Source organism: Delphinus delphis, chromosome 2 (genome assembly GCF_949987515.2).
Source record: "Delphinus delphis chromosome 2, mDelDel1.2, whole genome shotgun sequence".
NCBI classification, from domain to species: domain Eukaryota; kingdom Metazoa; phylum Chordata; class Mammalia; order Artiodactyla; family Delphinidae; genus Delphinus; species Delphinus delphis.
In genome coordinates, this window is record NC_082684.1 from 74,798,948 (window position 1) to 74,808,919 (window position 9,972).

At 46.2% G+C, this 9,972-nt stretch overlaps 1 protein-coding gene across 6 annotated transcripts; it reads left to right on the forward strand.

The window, feature by feature from the left end:
• The first annotated feature begins 993 nt into the window (after positions 1 to 993).
• Positions 994 to 8,972, forward strand: HAUS4 (HAUS augmin like complex subunit 4). Of its 6 annotated transcripts, none has more exons than XM_060003498.1 (11): positions 1,156 to 1,334; positions 2,373 to 2,504; positions 3,005 to 3,089; positions 4,562 to 4,704; positions 4,795 to 4,926; positions 5,267 to 5,401; positions 6,549 to 6,645; positions 7,505 to 7,650; positions 7,794 to 7,924; positions 8,286 to 8,354; positions 8,499 to 8,972. In XM_060003498.1, exons 3-11 carry the CDS (start codon positions 3,035 to 3,037, stop codon positions 8,680 to 8,682), a joined length of 1,092 nt encoding a protein of 363 aa, XP_059859481.1. In that variant the 5' UTR covers positions 1,156 to 1,334; positions 2,373 to 2,504; positions 3,005 to 3,034; the 3' UTR covers positions 8,683 to 8,972. The 6 variants fall into 6 exon arrangements, with proteins under 6 accessions (XP_059859483.1, XP_059859481.1, XP_059859480.1 ...); XM_060003497.1 differs by having other exon boundaries at positions 4,569 to 4,704; XM_060003500.1 differs by lacking the exons at positions 1,156 to 1,334; positions 2,373 to 2,504 and adding an exon at positions 994 to 1,137.
• The last annotated feature ends 1,000 nt before the right edge of the window (positions 8,973 to 9,972 follow it).

Sequence of the window (9,972 nt, forward strand, 5' to 3'; positions counted from 1 at the left end):
TCGACTTTGAAAAAAGGGTGGGTGGGGGTTAAGACAGAGAGAGGTGGGTAGACCCCCCCTGAGAGGAGCAATGACCTTTGGTCAAAGTCCATAGCCAGCCTGAGGTCAAGGCCAGAGAGGAAGTCAGGGGAATTGTCCTCCCACCTCCTGTTGGGATCCCCCATTGGCTGATACTAGTCAGAGAATATGGGAACCCTGAAGTCCTGAGGTAGTCCTTACCTTCTACATAGGTTGAAGAGAAGGTGGATCTGGGGGGCAAATGTAAGACATCCAGCTCACTGGTCTACGGGTGGGCAGGTGACCCAACCTGGCAATAAGACATATGGGAAAGTCTGCTGGGTGCTCCTGGGAAAGATTTTCTTCCTTGACTGTTACAGGAAGAAGGCTCTTCCCCTTCCATTTTGCTTGGGATGCTGTTGAGAGGATGTACTCCTTGAACTTCTGAAGCCACCTTTTGACCATGAGGGGATTGCGAAGAGAACTGTAAACAACCTTGATACCAGGGAGCTACTAAGAAGCCTTAGGACCCCCAGCTCCAGACTTCTGGTTAAGCAAACAATAAATGTCCACATAGTCTAAAAAAGGAAGACAGGGGTTTTAGTGAAGGATGAGAGGTAAAGGAGAGGGCAGAGGAGGAGCCTGGGGGAGGAAATTGGGTGGGAAGCCCATCCAAGGGGCAGGGGTGGCAGCGCCAGTGGGCGGCAGGTCTGGGAAGGTTCAGAGGGCCCTTGGGTCAGGTTTACATTCTGCAGGCCGCGACCTTGAGCAAGCCACATAACCTCTTTGCGCTTTAGTCTTCCCCTCTGTAAAATGGGTATGATAGTGACTTCCTCGTAGGACACTCTAAGAACTAAACGGGGCGGGGCAAGGGAAGTAAAACTCTTGGCATAGTCTGACTCATTGTGGGCCCTCAGTAGAAGCCGGCAATTATTACCGTCTTCTCAACGTTTGCCCTCAACATGGGGGAAGGTACCCAGGAGAAATGGTAAAGAAGTCTGCCTACCACGTCTCCCCTTCCCAGCCCGGATTCCGAACACCCAGTCTTCCGGCCGTTGGGGTCTAAGGGCGCGAGCGAGGCGGGGGGCGGAGCCTGCGTTCCCGCCTCGAGCGGGGCCCCGCCCCCTACCACTGCCTCCGGTGAGCTTTCGGCCTTTTCCCCTCCCCCGACCTCCCCGCGCGGCCCTCACGGGCCTAGTTTCCCGCAGCCCCTGAGCCCGGTCCGAGGGAGAGGTTCCGGAGCCCGGGCGCGGCCGGGGGCCGGGTGTTGCCGCCGGCCTGCCCGCCCCAGCCCCCTCGGCACTGCCTCGGGAGCTTCAGCTGCCCACGCTGTGCAGGTTTGCTCCGGAGGGTCGGCGGGCGGCGCTGCGGGGAGGAGGAGCGCTGGGAGGGTTAAGCCGGCCAGTCCCTGGTATCCGGTCGCCGAGACCGCCCTCGGCCTTGGGAATCCTTGACTGCCCAGGCGGAAGGAAAGTAGGCGCTGGAGAGCCCGCGCCGCATTTAGATTCATCTCGGGCTCTGTAAGGGTCACATCTTGTGAAAATACCTGTAAAATCAATTTAACGTTCAGTGCAGCGTGTAAAGACAGATCTAAGAATTTAAAAGACGCCTGAGTCAACATTTAAATGCTTCGGTCCTTGTATCACCGTTTAGACACGTCTGAGTGCAAAGGGTGGAGAATCGAGCCTCATTGCTGCCACCGTTCACGCCCTGTAGCACTTTAAAAGGGTAGAGGAAAGCACCCTAAAAAACCCCAAGTGGGCACTTCCCCTAGGGAGGGAAGAACAGCTGACTTTTTTTGAAATTTGGGTTGGTCCTCATTTCCGTGGGCGAAGTTTCCCTGCAAAATTTATTTTCAGGCTTAGATCCGTGATAAACAGAATGCTAAAACACTAAGTAGTGGCTTTTGTTGACAAGTCGATTGTGTTATTAATTCTTAATGTCTCATCCAAGGCAGGAATCGTTATCTCAGTTTTGCAGGTGGGAAAAAGTTTGGCACAAAAAATCAATTCCCTTAAATTCGCACAGAAGCAACGGCTGAGCCGCAAATTAAGTCTTAGCATTCTGATACCTCAGCTACGGTCCCCCTCTAGACCATGTTACAACACAAATGAGTAGTTACTTTGATGTTACTCATAAAACCAGGGAGTAAACCAAATGTTCTGTGAACATGAAGTGTTAAATCATAGTAACCTATGTCTGTTCTGCTTTGGGAGGCTCAGCTTCCCTTTGGAGTTTGATACTTTGCAGAGAGGAGGGGGTGGAGCAAAGAAAGAAAAAAATGGGAAGTCATGTCAAGGGAAAAATTTTGTCTCCACAGAGTCCAAACTGTGCCCATCTTTACTGCCCTTTTGTGTTGATGTCATTCTTTTCAGTGTACTCCGTGTTCTGGCAAAACACCGACGGCTCACGTCGTCCTCCCTGCCTCAGACGCATTAATACACCTTTGAGTTCCTCTTCTGGCCCTGACCTCCCTGTCAGTCTTCTTGTCATGCTCTTTCCTCCAGGTGCTCTTTACTAATGCTGTTATGTGAAAACCAGTTGTTTTTGTTCAAGTGTGGAATGATTCGTCAGTCCAGAAGGATGTTTCTAGAGTTAATGATCAAAAACTACCAACAGATCTCAGATGAAAGGACAAGTTAAAGAAGCACAAGAAACTATTGTGGAATTTGATAGCTGGCTTATTTGACTGGAGAAAAAAGCAGACCTGGATTTTTTCCCCCCTTTTCCCAGTTCACTCATAACTGGAAAGCAGCAGCTCAGTTTTAACCTTAGACATAATGGTGGGGGGAGGGGGCCATCCTCCTGTTTAGACTAGTGAATTGGAAAGTTTTCTTTCCCAAAGAGGCTCCTTTTCAGACAGGACCCAGGATGTGTGACATAGTCCCCGCCCTGTAAGAGGTGTTTCTCCTCCCCAGCTTGTAGATGACAGAAATTTGAACCCAAGGTAGTTGTCTCTCTGGAGCAGCCAAGCCAGTTTATTTATCTTTTTGTTTCTTTCACTCAGTTGGACAGATAAGAATCACAAGAAAAGCAGATGGCATCCGGGGATTTCTGCTCATCTGGAGAAGGGATGGAAATACTCCAACAAGGTAAGTGTAGCCATTTGAAAGAGGATTGAGGACTTATCCAGAGAGGTCTATCTAGGGTCTTGTCGTCTATAATAAAAAGGGGGAATTCCCTGGTGGTCCAGTGGTTAGGATTCGGCGCTTTCACTGCCATGGCCTGGGTTCATCCCCTGGTTGGGGAACTGAGATGCCATGCGACGTTGCCAAAAAAAATAAAAAAAGGATTTATAATGTTCACCAGTATGGTTTCTCGCGCAAAAGCCTAACTTTCTAGAGAAACTAGAATACTTGAAGATTCTTAAACACTCTCTTATTGGCAGACAGATTATACTGACTCCTGTTCGGTACCTGCTAGTGCAGTAGACTAAAATTTCAAGATGCTCCCACGCTGAGTTAGCAAGCATATCCTGAAGATGAGCGTGGCCAGTGAACTTTTGAAAGCTACCTTCCTACCTGTGTCTTGAATTTTCTCATATCTTGTCCTCCAAAATCTCAGATCCTTCCATATCTTGAATTCTTTGCATATCTCAAATCCTTTCTTGAATCCTTCAAAAACTTGAATCTTCTGTATTTTGACCATTTCCATAATGATCTTTCAATGCGTTTGGGGGAAAAAAAAGAGAGATTGCTTATTCTCTAAAAGGACTCTGGTATGATGGTCCAAAGAATGAAAATGTAAGTGTTTGGTGAGTGGGAGTAAAACATAAGACCTCAGCAGAAAGCACGTGGGAAAAGAGATGGAAAAAAAGCCCTTTGAGCATATGGAATAAACAGTGGATCCTGACTTCTTGCACTTTTTCTCACGCATGTGCTGTTCTGCATCCATATGGGTTACTCAGTCTATTTACAATAAGGAGAATTTGGTTAGTTAAATTTTTTATTTACTGTTAAGAATATACCTTCTCTCAGTCTTGCTTATGCGACTAGAGATCCCATACAACGAGGGAACTTTACACGTGGTTTTTTTTTTTTCCTCAAGAGCTCTAGGTATTCTGTGTGAATGAGGCATTTTAGGTACTGTGGTATACCAAAGAGTCCCTTATTCTTGATTCTCTTTGTCTAATATTTTCCAACTGCATTTCCATTTTCTAAGATCTTAGTTTTTTTAAGACTCATTGCCTAATTCTTGATTAATGTCCTTGTATATAATATAAATGCTTGTTACTCTGAGTATTGCCTCTAGTTTATTTGTGGATTTTTTTCTTTCTTTCTTTCTCTTTTGGCCACGCCACGGGGCTTGTGGGATCTTAGTTCCTTGACCAGGGATTGAACCCCGGGCCCTCGGCAGTGAAAGCACAAGGTCCTTACCACTGGACCGCCAGGGAATTCCCTGTTTTTTGATTTTCTTAAAATTTTCATTCGATTTAGAAAACTTCCCTACCAAAAACCTAGGGGTTTTTTGGAAGTGAGTATTAAGCTAAGAGTTATGCTCAGTTATATAAATTGAGTCCATACTGTCTTTGCTTTTTGGTCCCTATGGGGGACATCCCTTTAAGTGTGCAGCAAACAGCTTCCTCCTTGTAACCTGAGTGAAGAGGACCTATTACAGAACCCACACTTCAGCAAACTGCTGCTGAGTCTCTCACAACACATGGACGAGAGTGGCTTAAGCCTCACACTGGCAAAGGAGCAGGCTCAGGTAAGGGCCCTGGGAGAAGGGCTAATAGGGAGGAAGGAAATATCTTCTGAGAAAGAGGGGTTCCTACCTGGGATTTTTTTGGTTTTCTAGGCGTGGAAGGAAGTTCGATTGCATAAGACAACGTGGTTAAGGTCTGAAATTTTACAGAGAGTCATTCAAGAGCTGCTTGTGGATTACTATGTGAAGACACAAGACAGAAATTTAACTTCTGAGGACAAAAAGGTGAGGCAGGAGAGATGAAGTAGGCATTGGTACCAGCTGTAGGAATGACGAGGCCAGATATGGCTTCAACTGATTCTATGATCTGGGGGAAATAGGAGCTTTGGGTAGTGGTTATCAAGAAGGAAAGGGACTGTGGTTATGGGGAAGAGGTGGATGTGTTGTCAGGGTTTTGAAAAGAAAGATTGACAGGAGAAAGTACTGGCAGCTGGGAAGTCATCCGAAGGGGATGACACGTTTGAGGACTTTGAAGATGTGTGAAAAACTGGTTTGTGAGGATGGAGGAGATGGAGTGGGAGAAGTTTTATAGTAACTTCTTTTTGTTTTTTATTCTCTCTCTCAGTTTCATGAGACCCTTGAACAGCGGCTGCTCGTGACTGAGCTGACACAGCTCTTAGGTCCCAGCCAGGAGAGGGAGGTGCCCCCACTGCTTGGGCTGGAGAAGGTGGACCTTCTGGAGCTCATGCCACCCTCAGAGGTTGGCGGGGGGCAGATATTGGGACCAAAGAAGGGAAATGGGTTAATTTCTCCCATATATTTAAACATTTTTTGGTTAAGCTTTATTGTTTCTATAAAAATGAAACATGTTCGTGGTGGTCAAGCTCAAGTAAGTAAGAAAGACATTACAAGGAAGAAAGTAAAAGCTGAAATACTAAATCTAGAAATAAATGCAGTATTATTATATACAGCTTGACATAAATAGTATTATACCTTCTATACCTGTATAGAGAGTATAATCTGTTCTCACAATATATTTTGGACTTTTTTCAAGTATATGATTATTTTAAGGTATATATATTACTCTTCAAATAACTGTAAATAAGATGATACCTCCTAAAGCACTCTTTTTTTTTTAATTGAAGTGTAGTTGATTTACAATATTGTGTTAGTTTCAGGTGTACAGCAAAGTGATTCAGTTATATGTATATTTATATCTATTCTTTTTCAGATTCTTTTCCCTTATAGGTTATTATAAAATATTGAGTAGAGTTCCCTGTGCTATACAGTAGGTCCTTGTTGGTTATCTATTTTATATATAGTAGTGTGTGTATTGTTAATCCCACCCTCCTAATTTATCCCTCTCACCTTCCTCAGGCACTCTCAGCAGTGTCCAGGCACATAGTTAGTGCTCAGAGTCCTTATTGTATCATCAGTTTAAATTACAGATAGGATTCCATTGTATGGATGTAGCATAATTTGCTTAACCTTATTGATGGATATTAATTTAAGGTTATTTCCACATTTTTGCTGGTAGAAACCACACTGATAGGAACATGGTAGTTCATACATGTCTTTGTATGATTATTTTCCGAGTGTTAGTGCTTGAATTGGGATCACCAGGTCACAGGCTACACACATTGAACACACTGGTACGTATTGCCAAACTGCTCTCCAGAGAAGAGCTCCCAGTGCACCTAGGTCCCCACATTTTCATCAGCATGGGATCTTGACAGTCATTGTATTCTTTGCTAATTTGATGGGTTAAAAATTAATCTCCCTGATGTCTCTTGATGCATTTTCTTTGGTTATCATTGAGATTGTTAGTCATCACATATTCATTCACTGGATCTTTCTAGTTCCAACAGTCTGTCCACATCTCACTTTTTTCACTTCTGTGGCTGTAGGATTTTATGTGGATGAGAGCCCGGCTCCTGCTTGAAGTGGAGGAGCAGCTCAAGAAGAAATGTTTCACTCTGCTCTGCTACCACAATCCCAGTTCAGGTGCGTGCTGGCTGTGTTCTGTTCATGGCTGGCCTTCAGGGCTCCTGGTCTTCTCTTTTGAGAATAATGTGTTTCAATTTTAGATTTGGGACAGAAGCTGAGAAGCGTTGGAAATGTTTACTTGTTTGTTTCCTTGCTGGTAGAATAAAGGCAAGAAATTTTGTACAGACTTCTTTTATTCAGCAAAGTGGCAGCATCCTCTTGCTGCAGGGAAGCATGGTTCGTTCTTAAGAGAATCAGAATGAAATAGGGAGTAAAATTCAGGTTAATAGAAGTTGACCTTATCTTTATTTCTATGATTTAAGAGTTAAGGGCCAGGGCTTCCCTGGTGGCGCAGTGGTTAAGAATCCACCTGCCAATGCAGGTCCCACGTGCCGTGGAGCAAGTAAGCCCACGCGCCACAACTACCGAGCCTGTACTCTAGAACCCGTGCACCACAACTGCTGAAGCCCGTGCATCTAGAGCCCGTGCTCAGCAACAGGAGAAGCCACCAGAATGAGAAGCCCGCACACCGCAATGAAGAGTAGGCCCCGCTCAGTGCAACTAGAGAAAGCCCACGAACAGCAACGAAGACCCAGTGCAGCCAAAAATAATAAATAAATAAAATAAATAAATAAATAAAAAAGACCCAACACAGCCATAAATAAATAAATTATTTTTACAAAAAGATTAATAAAAAAGAATTAAGGGCCAAATCTGGAAAGTAAGAGAACTGGGCTGTTTTTACCAGGCCATCAGAAGAAAACCTGGAGGAAGACAGAATCTGTAGGGTTAGATATCGGATAGGGGCACTGAAACATGGCCTTCAAAGGGCAGGAGCAATTAGGGTTTTCCTATCCAGCGCTCTGTCTCTGCCCAGATTCAGACAGTGAAACCCTGAAGGCAGCAAAGGTATGGAACCTCGCAGAGGTCCTGGTGGGTGAGAAGCAGCAGTGCCAGGATGCCAAGAGCCAGCAAAAGGAGCAGATGGTGCTCCTGGAGAAGAAGAGTGCCACCTACTCCCAGGTTTGGCAGGGCGGTGGGATGGCCTCCTTTCTTTTTTACCCTGACCCCAGGGGCCCCTCTGGGGAAGCCAGGGATTTCTGATCTGCTTTCTTTTCTACCCTCTTTCATGGCCGCCCTCTTGCTCCTGCCTCCTGGGTGCTCAGGTGCTTCTTCGCTGCCTGGCCTTGCTGCAGAGGCTTCTTCAGGAGCACCGGCTGAAGACTCAGTCTGAGCTGGACCGTATCAATGCCCAGTACCTGGAGGTCAAGTGCAGCGCCATGATCCTTAAGCTGCGGTGAGCTGTGAGCGCCGCGGATCTGAGGGACTCCATCTCATACACCACCCACTCCAACCCTCGCCCTCATCTCTTTCGTCTCCATCGCGCCTGGCACCCTGTGGGTGTTCAGTAAATGTCACATAGCAGTATTAGCCTTTGGATTACTCTAAAGCTGTCAACATTCTTGGGTCTTTTATTTTAAAGCCCTCTGAAGTAGGTGGTTTACTGTGAGCTAAATTGCTCGGGAATTTGGAATGACCTTGTTTATCCTGTCACTGCTCAACACAGGACCTTGACCATTGGCAGGTCCTGGGTCCCATTCCTAAGTCTACTGCTGTTAGGGATCCTCAGCTTGACATTTCTTTCTTCCCTCGGTCAGGATGGAAGAGCTCAAGATTTTGTCTGACACTTACACTGATGAGAAAGTGGAAGTTCATCGTCTCATTAGGTGAGAACTCCCAAGAGCCTGACGCAGCTATTCAGAGCTGGTCCCCATACCCTCCAGACTCATTCATTTTAGTGCCTTCTCATTCTCGTGTAGTTTCTGAGGAACCAGATCCTTATATTGTATCTTCTGTGCCTGGGCTTTTAGGGACCGTTTGGAGGGGGCCATTCACCTACAAGAGCAGGACATGGAGAAGTCCCGACAGGTCCTGAACGCCTATGAGGTCCTCGGGGAGGAGTTTGACAGGCTGGTGAAAGAGTACACCCAACTCAAGCAGGCAACTGAGAACAAGCGCTGGGCCCTCCAGGAGTTCAACAAGGCCTGCTGCTGAGTGTGGGTGGGGCCAGGAGGCTCAGCTTCTGCATAGGGGCTGCCTCCTCCTCTTCCTGCTGGAAGGGCCACCTCCACCTGAGCCCACCTTCACTCAAGGGAGCGTGGGGACACTTGCTCAAAACACTGCAGTCCTTTAGGCACCCTCCTGGTTTTTCTTCCTTGTTTACAATGAGAGTCTCTTCTAGCAAATGTAACAGATTTGTATAATTTTCTGTACAGCTATTTGTCAGTGTCAGCCCTGTATCATACTTGATTATCTCCTGAATAAAGTGATAATGTTATATCTGAGGATTTTAGTCATTTTCCTTTGGGCAAAGATAAAAAAAGAATATCAAAGGCTATATGGAAAAAAAAAAAAAAAGGCTATACGGATAAGGAGGGAAACTGAGTGGATCCAAATAGAGATGGATCCGTAATGCTTACCCAAAGTGAGGGAGGTTGAAGGGCCATCCCACCCACGTGGAGTCTTTCTTTCTTTTTATTTATTTATTTATTTTTGGCTGTGTTGGGTCTTCGTTGCTGTGCTCAGTCTTTCTCTAGTTGCGGTGAGCGGGGTTCTCATTGCGGTGGCTTCTCGTGGAGCACGGGCTCTAGGCACGCGGGCTTCAGTAGTTGTAGCACGTGGGCTCAGTAGTTGTGGCTCACGGGCTCTAGATCGCAGGCTCAGTAGTTGTGGCACATGGGCTTAGTTGCTCTGCAGCATGCGGTATCTTCCCAGACCAGGGCTTGAACTGGTGCCCCCTGCATTGGCAGGTGGATTCTTAACCACTGCGCCACCAGGGAAGTCCCATGTGGAGCCTTAGAGGCTTTGTTCTTAGCAGAAGTGGATTAAAACTGGTCTTGCTCTTGAAGAACTATAGTCTCCAGAGGAGTGCTAGATGCTCAGATGGATAGGGAACTATTCTGTCACTGTGGCTCTCAGTGGGGCGGGTATGATAAAGTAGCAGGGCATCCAGCTCGGTTACAGGAAAGGACACAAGGCATTTGTGTTCCCGCTTCCCTCTGGTGTGGTTTGAGGGTTACTTCTTTCTCTGAGAGCAGAGGGTGGGAGGAGATCACCCTGAGGAACCAAGTTCACGGTCTATTTAGCTTAGAAAAAGGCAGGGCCCTGGCTGGTGTCAAAGTCAGGGACTGCAAACAAGCACAAGACCGACACCCTTATTTAGAAGGGCCTACCCAGCTTCTCAAACCAATTTCCAGGGAGACTGTGTCAAGGTGCTCTTTTGCTAAGATCAAATAATGATGGTTTTGGATTGATTCGTAGGAAAAATTAAGGTCTTTGACTCAA

What these genes read in the sequence shown, in the direction of transcription:
- HAUS4 (XM_060003497.1), top strand. An exon ending in GATGGAAATACTCCAACAAG is followed by an intron (nt 3,090 to 4,568) that starts GTAAGTGTAGCC and finishes TTAAGTGTGCAG; the next exon opens with CAAACAGCTTCCTCCTTGTA. An exon ending in TAACTTCTGAGGACAAAAAG is followed by an intron (nt 4,927 to 5,266) that starts GTGAGGCAGGAG and finishes TCTCTCTCTCAG; the next exon opens with TTTCATGAGACCCTTGAACA.